General features: G+C 40.8%; 1 protein-coding gene across 2 annotated transcripts in view; it reads right to left on the bottom strand.

The window, feature by feature from the left end:
- Nucleotides 1-15,521: 15,521 nt before the first annotated feature.
- The window catches only part of RTL4 (retrotransposon Gag like 4), a 327,445-nt gene continuing 321,374 nt past the window's right edge, over nt 15,522-21,592 (bottom strand). For both annotated transcript variants that reach the window (XM_073227784.1, XM_073227785.1), the window contains exon 4: nt 15,522-19,314. In XM_073227784.1, the coding sequence (XP_073083885.1) occupies nt 18,118-19,059 (942 nt within the window). In that variant the 5' untranslated portion in view covers nt 19,060-19,314 and the 3' untranslated portion in view covers nt 15,522-18,117. The remainder of the gene's footprint in view (nt 19,315-21,592) is intronic.

Here is a 21,592-nt window from a genome sequence, read left to right as displayed (position 1 = left end):
TTCATCTCTTGAAAAGATGAACCATCAATCATGATCCCTGCCCTTGAGGTGCCTTCCATCTAGACAAATGGTAATGCTGTGTATGGATAGCATAACTGCTTGCATGGTGACAAAAATATGGAAAAGACACACATGCAATCCTAAATCCACTGAAGCAAAGAAAAAACATTTTGCATAAATCAAAATCTTGGGGAGAGTGAATATGAAGGGGGTTTACCTGTTTGGAAGATAGTAGCCAAGGAGATTTTGTACTAACTTCTGACTGCACGGAGGCCAATTGCAGAAGCCATTTGAAAAACAGGAATGGATGGAGTTAATATAGCACATAAAGGTGTTAGAGAAAATTTTAATATTAGGAATGTTGAGAGAAGGCTTGAAAGAGGAAATGGAAAGCCTGAGTATGGGAATATACTAGGAAGAACACATACAGCTTTGAATTCACTGGCTAAGCAAGAGCTTGTTTTACGTGAAAGAAGACAGATAGAAAGTAAGAAATAGTTAAGAAAGTTCTCCTACTCAGGCTGGGATGTAATGCGGGTGTTGGATGTTTTACAGTAGAAGGAAACTAATGTGGCTCTCTGGATTGAACCAAGCTGTTGCATTTTTGCCTCTGAAGTCCTCTCCTTGCAGGTGAAGGCCAGCTTTTCATTTGTAAAATAACTAGAATTTGTTGCCTACTTTCCATGTGTCAGAATGACTAAACCATTTACATATAGTATCTCATGTCATCGTCAAAACAACTCCACAAAGTACAAACCCTAACAGATGGGAAATTTGAGGTCTGTGGAGATTAAGTGACAAGTCCAAGTTCACCCATATTGTAAGTGGCTGAACTCAGGGCTGTTTGACTCTAAAGCACACACCCTTTCCCATATTTTCCATCCTGGGCAATGCACCAATCTTTCCTACCTTTACAACATGGGGCTGACATCAAGAAACTAATAGGGCTGGCGGGCAGGCTGGTAGCTCTCTGATGAATCTTCTTATAAAGGACATATGCAATCATTTATGATTCCACTTAATCTGAAGCAATAGTGACACTCTCTTTTCGCTACAATTAAACTTCTCACTAGGATGACCCATAAGGAACAGTACCGACTGGTTTTGTTCATCGGTTCTCTCAATGGAAGAAATCTGAGTGGCAAAATCAGTCAACACATAGAAAACAGGAAGAAGGAAGGGAAATGAAAGAGGCCTTCCAACCAATAAGGCACCATTAGGCAGTTAACACATGAATTCATCCATGGCACCCCATGAGCTCCAGGAAAATACAAAGAGAGATACAGAAGATTCTGAGTACTTCCAAGTCCCAGGTAACAAAGAATATGAGGTGAGACAATTGACTTTTCTTCTAAGAGACTAGGCCACAGGTTTTTCATAAATATCCTTTTTATAGGAACCTCTAGTAGAGCCAGAATCCCTAGGATCTCAACCCTCAAATCATATATATGTATATTCATATATGTATTCTTTATTTTTAATTTTAAAAATATTTTATTTTAATTTTCTTATTTTTAATTGTGGCAAAAAGCACATAACATAAAACTTGCCATCTTAATAATCATTTTAAGTATACAGTTCAGTAGTGTTAAGTATATTCACATTGTTGCACAATAGTTTTCTAGAACTTTTTCATCTTGCCAAACTGAAGCTCTATACCCAGTAAACAATTCCCCATTTCCCCCTCCCCACCCCCTGGTAAGCACTGTGCTACTTTCTGTCTCTATGAATTTGACTAGTTGAGATAACTTCATGTAAGTGGAATCATATAGTTTTGGTCTTTTTGTGCCTGGTTTATTTCATTTAGCATTATGTCCTCAAGATTCATTCAGATCCTATTTTAAAACCTCTTAAGGCTCTCCCTGTAGGTATGAATGAGAGTTATGACTTTTTTATTGTGGTCAAATACATATGACATAAAATTTACCATTAGTGACATTTAGTACATTCACAGTGTTTTACAGCCATCACCACTTACAGAACATTTCTATCATCTTAAGAGAATACTCCATACTTATTAAGCTGTCAGTACCCATTGCTCCCTCACCCTAGCCTCTGCAATCACTAATCAGATTTCTGTCTCTATGGATTTACCTATTCAGGTTATTTCATATAAATGGAATCATATGCAATGTGGCCTTTGGGGTCTGGCTTCTTTCACTTAGCATAATTGCTTTAAGGTTCATCCATGTTGTAGCATGTGTCAGAATTTCATTCCTTTTATGGCTATATAATATTCCATTGTAAGCAGATACCACATTTTATTTATCCATTCATGAGTTGATGGATATTTGGATGTTTCTACCTTTTGAATATTGTGAACAGTGTTGCTATGAACATTTATGTACAAGTTTTTGTTCGAATGCCTTTTTTCAATTCTCTGGGGCATACCTGAGAACACATTTTTTTTTTTTCTGAGAACACATTTTTTAAGGGATATTTTGCATATCTTCCCTCCCAGGAAGCTGTATACTTTTCTGTATCCTTTCACCTGCAGGAGAGTTGCTACTATGTCCCCAGTGGGACATTTCTGCACATATTTTTTGGGAGGTAATTCTATAAGCCACAATTTAGAGCAATATTCAAACTATGATTCTCAGTACCCATTACCTTCTAAAGACTATTCTAGTCTTAGAAATTCCATGAATCCTTCTCCCATAGTACTATCATCCTCTCCACACCCTCTTATCCCTAAGCATAGTATATCACATTTTTATTTTAATATATAATATGTGGATGCCCACCTTCTCAACTATAACCTAATCAATTCCTTCCAGGCCTAGAAATAACTCCCTTATTTCTCACATGTCCTCAGATACATGTAGACTAATGTCTGCATAAATTCTTGGGTAAGAACATGAATTTTCATTCTGGCTTCATCACTCACCAGCTGTGTGACCTTGGACAAGTTTTTTGTTTAACCTGTCTTGGTTTCCTCATCCATAAATTTAGGATAATAGTAGCATCTATCTCATTGGAGTTTTATGAGGATAAATGATTTAATGCTTATGTAAAGCACTTAGAGAAATGCAGGGAACATAGTAAGTCCTCAGCAAATATTAGCTAGTAATAATAGTGGTGGTAGTAGTAGTAGTAGTATTTAGGGTCACTTGGAACTGAGTTCTGTCAATGATTAACTCTATCTGTGGCTTCTACTTACATGCTGTGTCATTGTGAGCTTACAGTACAAACATGCACACACATGTACACACAGGTGACATTTTTCACTAACGGCAGAGATAGGTGAAGTTTTCACTACTAACTGCCATCTGTGTTCTCTTCTTTGGCAACTGATAAGCCTGCATTGTAGTTAGGGTCATGTGACTGCATTCTGGCCAATAGAATGTAGATGGAAGAGAAGTACATGACTTCCAGGTCTGGCCCATAAAATCTCCCCTGAGGTCTTCTTGACATTCCTCCCCTCTCATCTCCTGGTTGTAATAGAGGCTCTAGCAGAGGACACCAGGGCTCTAGAAGATGATGGGAGGAAGCTGGGTCCCAGAACTTCCATGTGGCAGGCTGCCTGTCAAACACCTTATTAGACTGTGGAGCATGTGAGAATAAAACTTTTTACTACGTTAAGTCCCTAAGATGTTGAGGCTGTTTGTTATAGCAATTAACCTTTAAGACCAATATAATAATCCTCTAATTTGTGTGCTCAGTATTCAATTAGATTACAGTTTTAGCAACTACAACTGAAATGTGCAAATTCAGGTATAAAATTCATTTCCAATCTAGGGCCTTTCCTCCCGTTCTGTACAAAATGATCCATCCAAGCAAGGCTGGGACAATGGGGAGACAAGTGAGGTGCTTAGGGCTCAAAGTTTGAGACGTGCTCACACTCAGCGCAGTGCAAGTGTAGGGTCAGCACCTAAGGAGGGTGCCTCCTTAAAGCTGGTGCCCTAGGTGCCTCACTTGTTTCACTGTAATCCCAATCCTGCATCCTAGTGCACCTAGTGGTGAGGTCGGCCTACACTCTGTCTTTTTTCCTAATACTAATGCTAAACCAGGCAGCTGCATGAAAGCTGGTTTAGCCACTAATTCACTGTTACCTGCAGCAAGTTAATTGATTTCTCTGAGCCTTGATTTCCTCTTCTGAAAAGAAGAGCACCTGGTTCATAGTGCACAATAAGTGGTGCTATTGATAGTATTATTATTATTCTCAAAATTGCTGAGGAGAATGAGTGAATTCCTTTGCTCACATCATCAATGATTCTCTGCTTCCATTACTGCTTGGCCTCCTGCCCTTCTGGTCACCAACTGGCATCTCTGTATGTCGAGACACATATATGCCCATGGATACCTTAAATGGGAGAGCTATGGCTATAAGCCCAAAGAAATTTGGTTTAGAAGCCCCAGTCATTTTCAGGCCTGGCCCTTACTTGCTAAGCAGATAGAGGTAGCCCTCATGTACTCACTCTCCACAAGCTGCCTTCCTTTAATGAGCTGGCTGACCTGCCCAAGCCTCTTCATAATGGTGATCTGCTCTGCTGTGATTCCTTTGGGGAGTGAACTTGCCCTTTGCTTTGGCTCCCTGGCTGTCTCTATCTCAGGGACATTTGTTCAGTGGCCACATTTGGCTTTGGAACTGGCTTGAGATCCAGCATTTTTGGATGGTGATGAAACAAACACAGGGAGCTCTATCAAGGCAGCACTTTCTACCCAAAATACAGCTCTCACACACACGCACGCACACCTATGTACGTGCTTCTTGTGCTGGTTGCTAAAATATAACCCCCTGAGGACTCCAGTAGAGGTAGCTCCTAGGCTGACCATTTCAACCCTTCCACCTCATACTAGCAGTCTGAGGGATTGGGCTCCCATCCATTTTAATTTTGAATAAGACAAACTGGGGACTGGGAAGAAGAATGGAAATATGGAGGATGGAGATGCTTTGCTGCTAAAAATAATGCTATGAAAGGCAGAAAAGGGAAGGATGGGAAAGAAAGAGGAGGGGAGCAGAGGGGAGGGGAAGGGAAGGGAAGAGACGGAGAGATACCAGGGGATAGGAAACCCAAGATAGAAGGGAGTGTGGCAAGCTACAGGGGGTGGGAACAGGAACAAAAAGGAAAAGAAAACAAAAGAATTAAAGACAGGAAAGAAAACTTCGAAGGACACAAAAAGAAGAGAAAACATAAATAGAGATGTGAGAAGGGAAAACTTAGACTGAGAAGTAGCAGTGGGGGCGTGGGAAGGCGGCAAGCTGGGAACTACTGTGGGGAAGGGGGAGCAGTGGCAGGGCTTATGTTTCAAACAGCTCAGGCAAGGCCAGACAGTGCCCAAGGAGAAAGGTGAGCCCACTAGGCTGAGAGTCTTGCTAAGGTTATGCTGACTCACGAGCCATTTCTGGAGTGTTCCCAGCTATCTTAAAGGCCACACTACAAGCCTGCTGCAGTTTTATCTCACTTGAAGTCTGTCAAGGGTACTGGAACAAATGGGGAAATAAGAAAGGTAACTGACATTGGCTACTGTTTCTTCATAGTATTTACTTTGGTGCCCTAATTTTGGCTCTGCTCTCAGGACAATAGTGAAGAAAAGAAGGGAACTATGAGAGAAGCTAACAAGTAGGGAAGGGGTTCTGGGTCAAATTGCCATCCACCTCAAGGTCTCCCTTGTTTCTCCAAGGAGTCAGATAACTGATTATTTCGGACAAACTAAGAGCATGAAGAAGAGGTGAGGAGAGGGAGAGCTGGGAAACCATGACAGCCATGTTGTTAGCCACCCCTCCTGGACATCCTGTTGATGCTGCTGACAGCGAACAAGAAGCACATGCCAATTTGGCAAGCCTGAGAGACCCATTCCTCCCTGCAGCCTCCCACAATTAATGCCAATTCCCTAAGGCACAAGGACATCCCAAGACCATAAAGGCTGGCCGAGCCCCTGATAACCCTATTCTTGGGGGGGCTGTATAGGACAGGTAGGGTTAAAGTGAAGTTGGTCAGGGGTGCATGGGTGAGTGAGGAGTGTTGTAAGTTAAATAACTACCACTCCTATGTCTTCCCAATTCTCCAGCCTGTTCTCTGTCTCCCTCCCTAGCCCTCTCCCATAGTCTCTCTTTTTATAAACATCTGGTACATGCAGTTGGATTATTTATATACTTACATACTCAGCTGTTCATGATATATTATCATCATTGGTCCACACATGGTTTTACTTATTTATTTATAAATCCAATATGATAAGCACCTGTGAAGCTACTGCCCAATGAGAAAAAATTAGGACATTATCCCAAACTTATATCTGCCTATATGCTCCTCTTCTGTCTTATCCCTTTGCCCCCTTTGTTGCACCAGAGGTAATGACTGATATTCTGTGCTTATTGTTCCCATGATTTACTCTTCATTTTATCACATACATATGTAGGCATGGCACTTTGGCCACTCAGCCATTTTACCTAGCTGTGTGACCAAAGGCAAATTTCTCAATTTGGGTTCATGGTTTCCTCTCATAAATGAAATGACAAAGCAAAAATAATGTCTGTCACAGAGGGTTGTTGTGAGGATTCAGTGTCCTAATGCATACAAAGCACCTAGAGAAGCCCTTGGCATATGAGGACTGTCTGTGGTAGTAGTAATCCTCTGCTGTTCCTTGAACTACCCTTTTCTTCCCTTGCTAGCTCATGTACCACCTCCTCCAATAAGACTAACCTGATTTCCTTAATTGAAACCAATTGTTTATTTTCTTTATATTCCCATGATACCTATTCATAACTTTATTCTGGCCCATGTTTTGCACTATGCTAATAACGAGTCTGTTGCCCTTTAAAGCAATGGTTCTTAATATTATCAGTATATTAAAATCATGTGGGAACTTTTTAAGGCATCCTGATTCAAGCCCTATTCCAAACCAATTAAATAGACTCTCTAAGGGTGAGCCCCTGACATCAGCATTTTTTAAAGCTCTCCCAGTGTATCTAATGTGCAGCCAAGCTTAAGCACCATGCCTTAGGAGTTGGAAAACTGGCCCATGGGTCAAACCTGGCCCACTGCCTATTTTTGTCAATAAACTTCTATTGGCCAATTTGTTTTTGTTGTCTATGGCTAATTTCACAGTAGAGTAGCAGAGTTGAGTAGTTATGACAGAGACTACATGGCCCTGAAATCCTAAATTATTTATCATCTGGATCAACACAGAGAAAGTTGGTTGACCCCTGGCATAGAAGATAATCTGAGTATAGGGACCCTATCTGATTCATCTCTACTTTCCCTACCTGTGGCCTGCACAGTGCTTTGCCCATAGTAGCTTAAAAGTGATTGTCCAAAGAATGGATAAGAAATGAGATGGAAGGTCCTGTCTGCCAAATTAAAGCCTGAAGTTTATTTTTCCAGTAGTGTTGATGTCAGACAGTATTTGATAATATGCAAATTCCAGTCTGCTTTTAGTTGAAAGAAGCTAACCTGGAAAGAGCCCTGAACACAGCAACTGAGGGAAACTGGCTTGTGTGGCTTCCTACTTCAATTTTCAGAGAACAGTGCTGGCCTCCTCACCCCTGCCATTCAGCATTCTTTGGTTTTAGGATGTCTGATTGTCTTCCATCTCTCCCAAGTCCTCCCAGTTTGAGAACTACTTGAATTAGTTGATTTCTGAAGCTGTCTTCTGGTTTTGCGTTACGGGCCATGTTGCGGTTTAATTATTTATGTCACAGTGGTTAAAAGTTGAGGTTTTAGAGCTAGGCTCACCAGGTGTGAATCTTTGCTATGGGACCCTGATCTCACTGCTTACTGGATCCAGGCCTCTGTTTCTGCGTCTACAAAATGGGCACAAGCAGTGTGTACCTTGTAGGGTTCTTAGAGGGAATAAATGAAATAATACTTGTAAAACAGCTAAGCACAGTAGTGGGTGAGCAGTAAACACTCAGTTAAAAGTAGCTACTGCCATTTTTATCATACCTGTCATCACCACCAGAGGTCTCATCTACCCTGCTATGGCATAAGCCCCTTAAATGTAGAGGCCCTGTCCTGGCCATTTTGGCATCCCCACCGTGCCTGGCACATAATGGGCTTTCAGTGTACATGAACTGCTTGAATCGTATCCTGTCACCTCAAATAAAACTTACAGCATGGATGCAGGTGTCAAGCTCCACCTTACCCCACACTCTCCACTGCCTGCATCCCTAGGCAGCTGAGTGTTAATCAAGGCCATACATCAAAAAAGGCACTGACATATGTGGTAATTTTACCAGCCTCAGGGCCATAAAAATTAATTTGTCTACATTCTCCAAATAAACAGCAACTTTATTAAAATTCCCACCTGTGACAAATACATAGTGCATTAATTTTTCCTGGAGAAAGGAACTGCCGTTGGGGTGATGTTTCCAAAACATTTGTCTTGGCAAGTCTAAATTGCTAGGATAGTGCTTAGATTCAAATCTAGAGAACATGTAACAGGCCAGACTCCCAGCCATTGACAGCGGAAAAGAATAGAGAAGGCATTCTAAGGCTATAGACCGTTTTTCCTGCTTCAACACTGAATTGGGCTCAGGGACTGCTGTATTAGTCTGGGAATAATGCACTGTGTTTTGGAAATGTAGTTGTTTATATTAATAAAATGCCACTGTACAGAGGCTTGCAGGCCAGCATGTCTGGACTTGGCCACTTTTATTGATTTATTTAACACTGTTCTCAGGAGGATAAGCAGGGTAGACATCGCAACCAGAGACAGATCACTGTGGGGCAGTTTGAAATTCCTTGTGAGCTCAACAGCAATCAGCACAGGAACTGGGTCCTGATTAAAGATCAGGCCTTTGTGTACTCAAGGCGAATAGCAAAACCCATTGGGGGTAGTTTGCTTTTCCTGGCTCTTGCTTCTTCCTGTGTCCTTTGCCTGGCTGCCACCCCAGTCCCACAGTGAGTGACACATTTCTTTACATTAAGTCTTATATTAATGATAAAGCTTAATGTGGGCCCTTCTCAGGGGGGATTTGCATTTATTTAGATGTCACTTGATTCAAAATAAAGGAATGACATGCTCGTGATAGATAAACTTAAAGAAATTCTTGCCAAGATATATCTTACTCAAATTTCTGCAAACTAAAAACAGAAAAAAATTATTGAAAGCAACAAGAAAGAAAAAATACCTTGCCATGAGTGGAAAAAAACAATTCAAGTTACAGTGGATTTCTCATCAGAAACCATGGGGCCAGAAGGAAGTAGCACCAGATTGTTAAAGTGCTAAAAGAAAAGAACTGTCAACCATAAAACCCACATCCAGCAAAAATATCCTTTTTAAGGGGCAATGAAGACATTCTTAGATAAAGCCAAACTAGGAAAACTTGTTTCTAGGCAGACCTACACCTTAAAAGATGGCTAAAGAAGTTCTTGAAAGACAGAGGAAATGCTAAAGAAAGAATCTTAGAACATTAGGAAGGAAGAATGCTCATATCATATTGGATAGTAAAAAAAAGAATTTTTGAATCCATAATGAAAGAAGGCAGGAATGGTAGAAGTAGTAAGTCACCATTTTACACCCCCTGGCATAATGACAAGTGCCAGCACAGATCATTATTGGAGGCTAACGTTGGGTAAAAGGTTATTGGGAGCAGATAGGCAAAAGGTCTCAGTATATCACTGTACAGTTAATTTTAACCAAAAATGGTACATTTACAGTGTGGAGGGCTGCTGGACCCCCAAAGTAACCAGGGTATCAAACCCAACATCATCAGTAAGGGACAGACCAAGATTCTGGGCCTGGTGATGTGATACACTGGGGCACGATATCACTTACAATAGTGGTCTTTTTCAAAATATTTAATCTAAATATAATCATGTAGAAAGTATCAGAAATTCCAGAATGTGGGATACTCTACATGACAGAACTTATCTGGACTCTTTGAAACCATCAATGTCATGAAGAAACAAACTAGCAACAAAAATAGCAAGGGACCTTTTAAAATGAAAAGAAACTAAAGAGACTTCACAACCCAAGTGTAATGGGTGACTCTTAATTGAATCCTGAACCATAAATAAAGCTATAAAAGACAAATTTAGGAGAAATGGAAGAATTAAGTACAGACTGGATAATAGATGAGGCTATTGAATTAATTTTAAATTTCCTAAGTGTCATGTAGAATGATTTTTATTTTTAGGGGATGCCTACTGAAGTATTTAGAGCTGAAGTGCTATGATACTTGCAGTTTACACACACACACACACACACACACACACACACGCACGCACATGCACACACACACACATGCACACACACAAACGGGGAGAGAGAGAGAGAGAAAGCAAAGCTGACAAAATGTTAAAAATTGGTGAATCTAGGTAAAGGGTCGTAATTGTTTAAATAGTGCCGCCTGAAAAGGTATGTTCAAGTCCTAACTCTTGATACTTGTGAATGTGACCTTATTTGGCAAATAGGGTCTTTGCAGACATAAATAAGTTAAGAATCAGGAGATGATATCATACTTGATTTAGTGTTTGGGTCCTAAATATAATGACTGGCGTCCTTATAAAAGAGAAGACATAGGGGTGCAAGGAATAATACCATGTAAAATCAGAGGCAGAGATTGGAGTTACCCCAAGCTAAGGATTGCCAGGAGCCACCATAATCTGAAAGTGGCAGAGAAAGGTCCTTCCATAGAAGGTGCTTGGCCATGCCAACACCTTGATTTCAGATTTCTAGCCTCCAGATCTGTGAGAGAATAAGCCTCTGTAGTTTTAAGCCATCAATTTCATGATAATTTGTTGCAGCAGCCCAAGGAAACTAAAGCAAGGGTATATATCAGATTTCCACCATACTTTCTTTCAAGTTTTCTGTAGATTTTAATTTTCCAAAATGAAAGAAATATGGAAAAAACCCTATTATGATAGGCCAAGAGAGACTCTACACTAAACTAAAATATGTTATATTTTAGTACCTTTAATGGAATTTTTTTTTTGTTTTTTGAACCAGAGGCTCCATATCTTCATTGTGCTGTGGTTGCCATAATTACATAGCCAGTCCTGGAGCTGAAAGAACTGGGGCATTAGGAGGGATCTCCCTAAACTTCTCCTGTCTGTGATCAGTATTGGCCAGTGCTGGAATGAATAAGCAAGGGCAAGAGGGTCTTGTAGGCAGAAGGCCAAGGGCTGCAGTGCTTGGGAACTGGGCAAGGATGACAAGGGACCCTGATGGCCTTGAAAGTTTAGAACCAAATCAGACATCCTCCTGCACTGTTTTTCCTGCTTATGTCCTCAACCATATTTTAAGACCCAAGGCTTTGCCTTCCACCTCTTTAAATTCCCTATGCTTTATGGCACTGTGCTAGGCACAGAGTTAGTTAAGTCTTCAATGATTACTTGAACTGGGGTTTGTGGTGGGCTAGAGGGAACGTAGGGAATGTAGGAGACTGCAGAAGAAATTCAAGTCTTTAACCTAGTGCTTCCCAGATGGAAAAAACACATGTCTGAGACCAGTGTCATTTGGGGGATTAGGGAAAGAGAAAGAACCCATCCCTTGTTGGGAAAGAGGAAGACTATATGTTTAGCTTACTATTGACTTATGTCCGTATGTTGCCTCCAAGAAAGACCGCTTCTGCAATGATCTCAATGGTAAAAAGAAGAATACATGATATAGGATTGTGAATTTGACAAGAATAGCCTATTCTGTATATCAAATTAAATATCCTTTCTTCATCCAAAGGTATTTGTGCTGTTTTTTCCACCATGTATATGTATTTTTTAAATTAAGGTATCATTGATATACAATCTTATGAAGGTCTCACATGAGCAACATTGTAGCTACAACATTCACCCATATTATCAAGTCCCCCCCCACACACCCTATTTCAGTCACCGTCCATCAGCATAGTAAGGTGCGTAAGAGTCACTTCTTGTCTTCTCTGGGCTATACTGCCTTCCCCGTGACCCCCCTACATTATGTGTGCTAATCGTAATGCCCATGAATCCCCTTCTCCCTCCTCATCACACACCCTCCCAACCCCCTTCCCTTTAGGAACATGTATATTTTGACAGACCCTGTGCATGTATCTTTCAAATATCTGTAGTACTTTTTCTGCCATTTATTCACTTTTTCATATTTAACGAACATTTCCATACTGCTTATTATATGCCAGGCACTATTTTAAGTTTTTTAAAAACATTCATTTGTTTTCATAATAAACTTACATATACTAGGAAACAAAGTCACAAGGGTTAGGGAAACTGCAAAAGGCCATCCGGTTAGTGAGAGGTAGAACTAGCATTTGGACCCTGGAGTCTGGCTCCAGAGTTCCCATTCTTAAACACTACACGTTGCTCTCTTGCTATAGCTTTTTAAACCATAGGTTAAAAAATAGTACCTGGCAATGGCACAGTTGTTGATGATGGGAAAGGTGCTGGGCTGCAACCTGGCCCCAAAACCCTAAGCAGCCATCTCACATTTGTTTACAAAGTAATTACAGGGTTTTTGAGCAGAAGCTTATAATCTTTTTGAAAAATGATTGGTCCACACAAGGTCAGTCTGTATCTGCCCAGTAGGTCAAACAAAACTCTTGAATCCAGTAGACTCTACGAAGCTCCTCCTGGCAGAGAAGCTGGGAATTTCTGTGTTAGAGGTAAAAGTGGAGCAGAGTTCATAAAACTGTTCTTTGCCCAATACCACCACTGCAGTGTAAGAAAATTTTTGTTGTTGTTATTAGGCCTTGGCTACTCAAGTTGATATAGTATATACAGTTAAAAACAGTATAGTTTCAGTACAGAAAATTATTTTAGCAGGACTCTGGGTTGCAAAAGACAGAAAACTCTACCCAATGTGCCCCTGTAAAAGGATTTTATTAGCTTAATGGCTAAGTACCTTCAAGCATAGCTGGGTTCAGTAATTCAAAAGCCATCATCAGATTTTGTTTCTCCTTACCCCTCAGTTCTGCTTCCTCAGGATGTTTCCATCCTTAAACAGGTTCTCTTCACTTAGCCAAAAGATGGCTATCAGCATAATCAGGGCTACATCATTCCACATTCCATTCCAGTAGAAAAAAAATGAGAATCCTTGTCTATCATTTCCAAGAAAAGCCATAAAATTCGCTCTTGGATAAGTTTAAGACACAAACCCACACTTGGAATAGTTACAAGAGCCAGGCAAATGCCATGTGATCGTTAACTTAGGCCTGGGTCTCAGAGCTGAAGAAGGAATTCAACCCAGGAAGATGGACTGACATGGGAAAGAAGTTGAATCTCTATATGAAGATTAGGGTCTATTGCCAAAAGTAAAATGCTTGCTGGGAGGCATATAGCAAATATCTCTCACAACCATACCTGGACAATCTAGTAAAGTTGTTTGATATAGAAAGTATGCGTGTTCCATGTAGAAAGTACCAGTGAAACTTATTTAGACTACCCAAAGCATTCTATGCAAGCCTCTACAAAATCCCATTGTTTTATCATATATATATGGGGACTACTTAAAAGGCAAGAAAAAAAGAATGGTGATAAGTGGGCTATTTGAGAGGACAAATAAAAGCAATAAGATGCCCCAAGGACTGGACTGATTTAACACTTTCCTATTTCATTTTTTTTCTTTTTATGCAGTTCTAGTTGGAGAGTGGAATTCAAGGTTTATATCACATAATTTAAAAGTAAATCTGATTTTAGTCTAATACTTCAATATGTTGTAGATCAGGAGATGGGAGACTTTTCTGTAAAGGACTAGATAGTGAATATTTTTGGCTTTTTGGGCCATACATGTCCTAGCATGAAAGCACCCATAGACAAAATGTAAATGAATGGGCGTGGCTGTGTTCCAATGAAATTTTATTTTTAAAAAACAGGCACTAGGGCAGATTTGGCTCACAGGTGGTAGGTGGTTGACTCCTGTTATAGATGGATAGCAATATACTATGTAGGAGTATGGGCTTTGTTGTTAGATCTATCTGGATTTGAGTCCTGTCTCTTAATATACTGTGTCTGTGAATAATTTCCTTACCTACTATAAGCCTCAGTTTCCTCATCTGCATAACAAGGATGATGATAACAGATATCTAAGAGGGTTGTGATGATTAAAAGAAAAAATTCACACAAATCAAAGAGCACAAGGCCTGACATGTAGTAAGTGGTCAATAAATGGTAACTCTTACTTCTATTATTAAGAATGCCAATAGGGAAAAACTATAGGAACATCTTGTGATGGGGAGGAAAGATGAGCTTCATTGCTAAGGACACCCATTTATTAAAACATTCCAACTGTATTTTTAGGGTAGTGGGATTTGTGCATCAATTACAACTCAAGAAAGAGAATTGCAGCTTTCAGGGAAAGGTTCACAATAACTCTTCTGTCAAGATACTGAGGAAACCCAAAAATGCCCCCAAATCACTGGACATCATTTTGCAAAGTCTTAGTAATAAAAAAGAAAATGTTATCATATTCAAATTAATTTTGTGTCTACACTTGGAATTCTGGGTACATCTGTAATGATTTTATGCTCAAAGGGACAAGTCTTTTGTGTATAGGGAAAACTGAAATTCTACATGGTTCTCCACTGGGTAGCTATGAAGTAAATGGGGTTTGTGAAATACAGTCACGGCTGGCTTATTACTGAGTTGAACAGATAAAAGAACCAGTACCATGTAGTATATGTACCAGAAATCAATGAGCAGAAAGTACGTTCAAGTAGACCCAAGATTCAAAGCCAACACCAGGAAGTAATACCAGTAATTTAGTGCACGAATGTAGGCAGTGACTCTTGCATGACGGTGACATTCACGACACTATATTCCCTTGAAGGTTTTTCCATTCTCTTGGCCAAGTGGGGCCTGAAGCTTCACAGGGAGACAATGAAACATGCCACCAATGTAGAAGGCTTTAGAGTTGTGACACAAGCTCCCAGAAATCTCCAAAGGGCATGAGGTGTTAGATTTGACCAAGATGCTGATATATCCTAAATACTCTATTTTTTTGAGATGGTTACTGTGGCCATATAAAGATGGTGCTAGGTGGAAAAATATTTCAGAGTCCAGAAAAGGGTGAAATTTATTTTACCATCACAGACAGAGGTGAGGGCAGAGACAGCATGGGTCCTCTGTGTTGCCAGCCAGGCAGAATAAGAGTTATGACAATCATACACTTCTCCCTCTTAGAAGGTGCTTGCTAGGAGTTTGTGTCTACAGTCATGTGTTTTATCTTCATCCATGGCAGTAGATACTGATGGTTGGACCAAAATAAATAGCATTGTAAGATGGAGTTACTTTGGCAATTGCCATGGTTCTGGGTGTGAGTGGAGATGGGTGCAGGAAGTGGAAAACATAGATTTTGGGGAATTTTAGTATAGTTGTAGACAAGTGGGAGAGATAAAGAGGGAGGCTGGCTGACTGTTGATGCAAGCCTTCCAGGGAGGCTGATCTTCAGTGGACTCACTATGGTTCACTCTGTGGTGCTGCCTCCACATATGAGAACCTTACTTTTTTTCCAGTGTGCTCAGAGGTGATTAAGATCTGGAGGATTGATTGTTATTAAAACTCACAAAAATGGATGTATAAGCCAAACATCAATTTATTCATTTATAATGGGAATTAACTGCCCAGTAGGCTAGAACACTCCTCTCAGCTGGTTAGCAAATTTTCTTCTCATAACTAAGTTTATGTGGGAAAGTAATTACAATCAGATTACTTCTTAGAGCACGGAGTCAGAGCAAGGGGAATTTGGTGGTGATCTTAATAGCTAATGACACAAATTGGGATGGCCTGCAGCCTTTACCCCACTGTAGGTGGATCTGCCAAATTATCTGCAGGACAACATTCCCTCTCTGAGTCTAGGGAGATTACCAGTGCCTTATGGGTCTTTAACTGCCCCTTTTTCTAGACTTTGCAGACTATTCTCTTGTTGACAGTTCCTTCTTCATACTTACCATAAAATGATTAGATTTTATCTTGCTTGGTGGCATTAATCATATACCAGATCTGCCTTCATAAACTACAACTTTGATTGGACCTGAGGATTGCTCAAGACTTTGCAGTTGCTGACTATATCTTTGAGTAGGTTACAGATCAGCTGTTCTCTGTAGGTTTTAATCAGTTTCATTCTCAGAGAAATTCACTTCAGTGTAAGTTCTGAGGACACACTGGTGGAATTCTATGCTAAATAATGAGTTCATTCTAGCTGAAGTCGATGGTGGCATTATAACAAAATTTTGAAGTGGCAAGCGAAATATTTGCTAGCTAGTAGACAGTTAAGCACTATCCCAACATCCTATCCATATGCTGTTTGGCTTTTGGATTTTTTCACATAGAGCACAAGAGGGCCTTGATTGGGAATTCCTCAAAAGGTGCTACTAGAAATGAAAGCTGAACTGAAGTTCATAGTCCAGAATCAATTATTTGTTTTAACAGGTTATAAAATATGAAGATGTCCTGGGGAAGAAGGTAATGTTGCTGCAGAGGAAAGGTCCCAACAGGAAATAAATTGACACATTTTTGTGAGAGAGCACAGAATGATAAACAGTGGCCCTAAGATAAGGAAAGACTGGTGATGAAGCCAACTAAGTGCTCCTATCAGCATCCAGGACTGTATTGGGGTCAGTAAGGAAAGAAACTGGAGACCATTAGGTTAGTCCTTTATTACGGAAATTTTAGTGCTAGATCAGGATAAGTCCAGGTAATCCCAGAGTCACTGAAAGTACAAATGATCTACTTTATAGAAGATCTCATACATCCCAGTATCCTAGTGGACATTTCTTGGCACTACTGGAATATATGCATTTAGCTTTGTTGTTGTGAGAGCATATGGAGTTAGGTGGATGCATAGCAAGCTATTGATAAAGGAGACCTCTTGTGAACGCCAACAAGGATTGGAAGAGTGGTTAGTGAGGCACTGATGGGCAAAAAGGCCAAAGTACAATGGCATGGCATGTTCTGAGAGGCCTTGATGGCTTCTAGGGAGTATGGAATCTGGTATTTCTTCAGAAGATCCATTATAGCGACATACATCAGCACCAAGGAGTAGAGAACAGAGGACTGGTAATTAATATCCAACACTGATCATCATTTGATATCCTTCACATTTTAGGGAGTTGTGTATTTCCAGCATGGCATTACTTTTGTTCAGAAGCATTAGGAACTCATATACAAAGCTGTCACATGCCAAGAGCACAACACAAGCAATCAAACCCCCAGTTCTTGACTTCTATCTACAGATGGTGTTGATGTATACATCCCAGGATTTTTCAGATAGGATGGTTCAGAAAGTTGTCTGCCATTAATTGCTCTCCAAGATCCTCAGCTAGATGAGGGTTCCCCGAGGTAGTCCCTAAGAATAGAACTCAAATCATTGGGCAGTGATCCTCAGATCACACTGATGCCTCCAGAATCAGAAACTACTGCAGGGCTTGACTCTCAGTCTTCAGTGGATATTTACTTAGCCAGGTTTCCTGTTGAATGCAGCCAGGACATGTTGCAGACATAATAACTAGGATGGGACTCCTCTCCCAAGTCTTACTAAATACTTGTCAAAGTATTGCAACATTGCAAATACACACCAGCCCAAAGGGCCAGACCTCAAAGAAATGGACCAATAGTTCCAAGCAGAGTGTTCAAAGGGCCATACCATCTTGTTTGTCAATAGCCAAGATGGCCAGTTTGTGGGGCAGACAGAAGTCTTCAAATGGCACAAAATACATAGCTGTATGAAGGGTGGCAGAGCTGTGTTTCCATGCAGGATGCTTTGTGTTGAAGCTGGACTCTACTCAATAGGTGGAGCAGGATTCAGCCTCTAGTAGGAAAATATTGGTAGGCTATGGCAATGCAGTTAGGACTTCAGCTAATGGTCCTAAACCAAAAGGGAACTAGGATACAGAGGGTAGGGTGGGGATAAAAGGCTTGGCTGAGTCGTAGGCACAGAACACTTGGGTGAACAAATTCAATGCAGATCTCCATCATTAGTGGGGATGGGTTCCTAATGCACTGAGTTGTTTGTACTGGCTAAGACAAGGCAGAGTTTTGCCTGCAGGTCTTTGGTGCTCTTGGCAAATTGGTCCGAACTATGGAAAGTGCCTGTTAATTGTTTTCATCATTGTTGGATTAGTTTTAGTGATGCGTCACCAAATGAACAAGATCTGGTTGTGTAAATTCCCAGAAGTACATGAGTTCATGACTGTCTATAAAGTGCAGGATATAAATCAGTAAGGCTAGAGGTGAGAGGGATGTAACTTTACAAAGTGAACTGCCTGGGCTCCTCTTGCTGGTGAGCTGAGTTATTTACCCTTGCTGGGGTTCGGGAACGTTTGGCAAGGCAATCTCTTGTGAAGTGACCAGCCTGGCTACAGTAGGAGCACAACTGAGTTTCTTGCTGGCGGGCTCGTTTGGCTGAGGTAAGAGGTGGCTGGCTTCCTCGCAGCTGTACAGACTCTTCCTTGGATGATAGACCTGCAGGGCTGGAGAGGGCTTGCTGGTGGATCTGAGAAGCCAACACTGGGAAATGGGCCTCTGACTGTAGGAGCTCTGGCCAGTCATTTTGTTTCTTGTCCAATTGCATACACTGAGTGATCAGGTCTGGAAGGTTGTCCATCATATCTGTGCCACTCATTTCATGCTGGATGGGGTCAGGCAGTCCCTCTTGGAGGTGATCACTCAGACTGTTTTCATTACAGCTCAGATTTTGAGCAAGGAAGTGAAAAGTAGTAGCATCCTGCTGAGAGTTGTCCCCTTTGTCTAGAGGGCTCATCTCTTGTTTTGTGGGCTCACACAATGACTGCTGGAACTTAAGAACAAAGTCCTCATATTGTTGCAGCAGAGTACTCTGGTCAGGCCCAGACATGACCCCATTACTTTCCATCTGCTGAGACAGGTAATCAAAGAAGAACTTAATTTGGGCATCATATGCAGGACTGAGGGTCTTGAGAGCTGTCAAATTGGTAGTCACCTGAGCAAGAAACACTGAGAGACTGTCGGGGTCACCACGAAACTGGGAGAGATGCTCAAACGAGAAGGGTACAGACATCATCGGGGTGTTCAGGGCAGGCATGACTTGGCCCCTCAGAGCAGTGTCCTCCTTAGTCAAATGCTGCTTTTGTGGTGGTAGAATCAGATCCTCTGCCTGAAGGGAGGAATGCTCTACCTGCAGTGTAGGTAGGGATTCTGTGTACTTCTCCATTATATCTTCTAGAATCAAGTGGGGCTAAGTAGAATTGAGACCCAGTACTGGAGACCAAGGGCAGACAGTGGGTTTGCTCTGTGATTAGAGAGACAGTGTCATGAGCAAGTAGCCAGAGCTGTTAGCTATGAAGAAGTCACAAGGGGATGCTGAAAACTGAGTTGGAGAGTGGCCAAAACTGTTGTCCACTCTTCAGTGTTGCCTCTTCTTCACGGAGAATACCAATGTTCTTCACATTCAGAAGAAATAAATCACCTTAGGACACATAGAATAATTGGAATTAAGAAGATAAATACAAAAGTCACAGCATATTTCTCTCCCCACCCCCCTTACTTGTAATATAGGAGCAATTTGCCCTCAAACTAAGCTTTTGGTTTTCAAGGGTCTTCTTTTTTTCATCCAACAATCAAGGGATTTTATAATCCACAGTAATATTAGAGATCATCCAGGCCAAATTCATAATTTCACAAATGGGAAAATAGAGACCAGAGAAGTAAAGATGTTTTCCCAAGGCCACACAACTAGTTAATATTAGAGCTGGCATGCTCATCAGGACTGCTGTCCAAAAAATGCACTTCCTCTAGGACTGCAAATATGCTCATCTGCATATACTGCTTGGGCATGATGATGGTTCCTGGCCCTTTTTACTCAAAATCTGGTCTGGGAACCAGCAGCATAGACATCACCAGGGAGCCTGTTAGAATTGCAGACTCTCAGGTCCTACCCCAGACGTACTGAATTGATATATAACAAGATTCCCTCGTTAAATGTGGTTTGAATGTGCACTGAAGTTTGAAAAGTGCTTCTCTAGAGAGCATTTAGCCTGGTTTGGAATAATGACTATTGGACTTGACCTTCGATGCCCCAATCCTAGCCTGCATTGCTGTGGGGATATGATTGCTCTGGTCATAGTTAATCCATTTTTTTTCTAGCTTCTTAGTCCCTGTCTGAGGTCACATTTTGTTGCCATGGAAATGATTAAGATATAATAGGCAAAATGAAGAGATGAGGTTGAGAGCCTAGCAAACAAGAACAGAATTGTATGAAAAGTATAATGATCAAAATATTCAGTAGTCATCCCTGCACTGATAACAAGAAGAAAGCAACTAGTAAAAGTTGAAAACAAACCCTTAACCTATGGCATATCAGTGTAATTCCTCTCATTGCCCTTTCCTTGTGTAGCACACCATTTAAATGTATTTAAATTGGCCACTGGTGGGCAAAAAAATGGTAGTCATTGAAAGTAAGACTTGATTCCCTAGGTTTTATTTAATGTTCCTCCTCTCTAGGCCTATGGAAGAAATTATTAGAAGACTGAAATTGTATAAGATCAAAGGCCAGAAACTTATCCAACCACTAGAATTAATCAGTTAGATGACTTTGAATGACTCATTTAGGTCTCAGTTTTCTCCTTTATCTAATGAGGATAACTATCGTGTCTACTTTAGAGGCTTATTGCATTAATGAGATAATAGATAGGTGCTCTGTGGGGCAAAATGAAATGAAATAGTTGTTTCTAAGATTGCTCCAATGCAGCTGAACAATGTCATATGGCCAAAGTAGGGGGATACTGTCATAGTCACCATTCTTTCTTCCTGTCCATATCTCACCCTTCTGGTCCACTTTTCAGAACTCTTCCATTTCCAGGCGCCCATCCATGAATTTATTCCTGCCAGCCTATCTAGGTGTCAACTGACAGCTAAGACATTAATTAATGACAGTTAATGATTGGCCTTTCTCAGGGCATTCAGTTTTTCCTCAATCTTTAATGTGCATAAAAATCAACTTGGCCCCAATCCCTAGCAATCCTGATTCAGTCGGTCTGGGGTGGATCCCCAGAATCTGCACTTTAACAAGCTGCCCAGTGGACTTCTGATGCTAGTAGTCCCTGTGAGAAAAGTCATCCAGATGAACCTTGAAAAATAAATCAAGCCATGTTACAGCATCACAGAGAAGTAAGGATGGGTTGGGGACACATTTGGTAGTAAGAGGTTGGCCCTCAAATGACACTGAATAGATGGTAGCCTATTCTACTTCCACATAAAGCCCACAAAGAACCCACACTGTCCTTCACAACTGTTTTTTTCTCTCAGGCAGTAAAGTGCAAGAGTTCAGCGTGCATGTTCTAGAACTGGACTGACCTGGGTCCAAACCCTGGTTTGACCAAAATTTGTGTGACTCTGGGCAAGTTACTTAACCTCTCTTGAGAATCAGTTTCTAAACCTTAAAATGGGAATGATTTTAATACCTGCCTCACAGTGTCATGAGGATTAAATGATACGAAAAGAAATTAGCACAGCTTCATGCAGATGGCAAGTGCTCCATAAATGTTAGCTATCATTATTCTAGGTCCACAGTCTGTTATCTGTGTTTCAGAATTTGAATTTTTTCAGATTTTAGAAAGGCAACACAGAGTAAGTACTGTTTATTACATAACACTCCCAGTGGTGTCTGGGAAAACATCCCATAATTAAGCCATTAACATTTCTGCATAAAAATGTCTGAATATTCATACTACAAGAGATAAAGACTA

The sequence above is a fragment of the Manis javanica genome, chromosome X (assembly GCF_040802235.1).
Source record: "Manis javanica isolate MJ-LG chromosome X, MJ_LKY, whole genome shotgun sequence".
Taxonomy (NCBI): domain Eukaryota; kingdom Metazoa; phylum Chordata; class Mammalia; order Pholidota; family Manidae; genus Manis; species Manis javanica.
The sequence above is the reverse complement of the archived record's forward strand: the minus strand, read 5'-3'. Positions and strand labels throughout refer to the sequence as shown.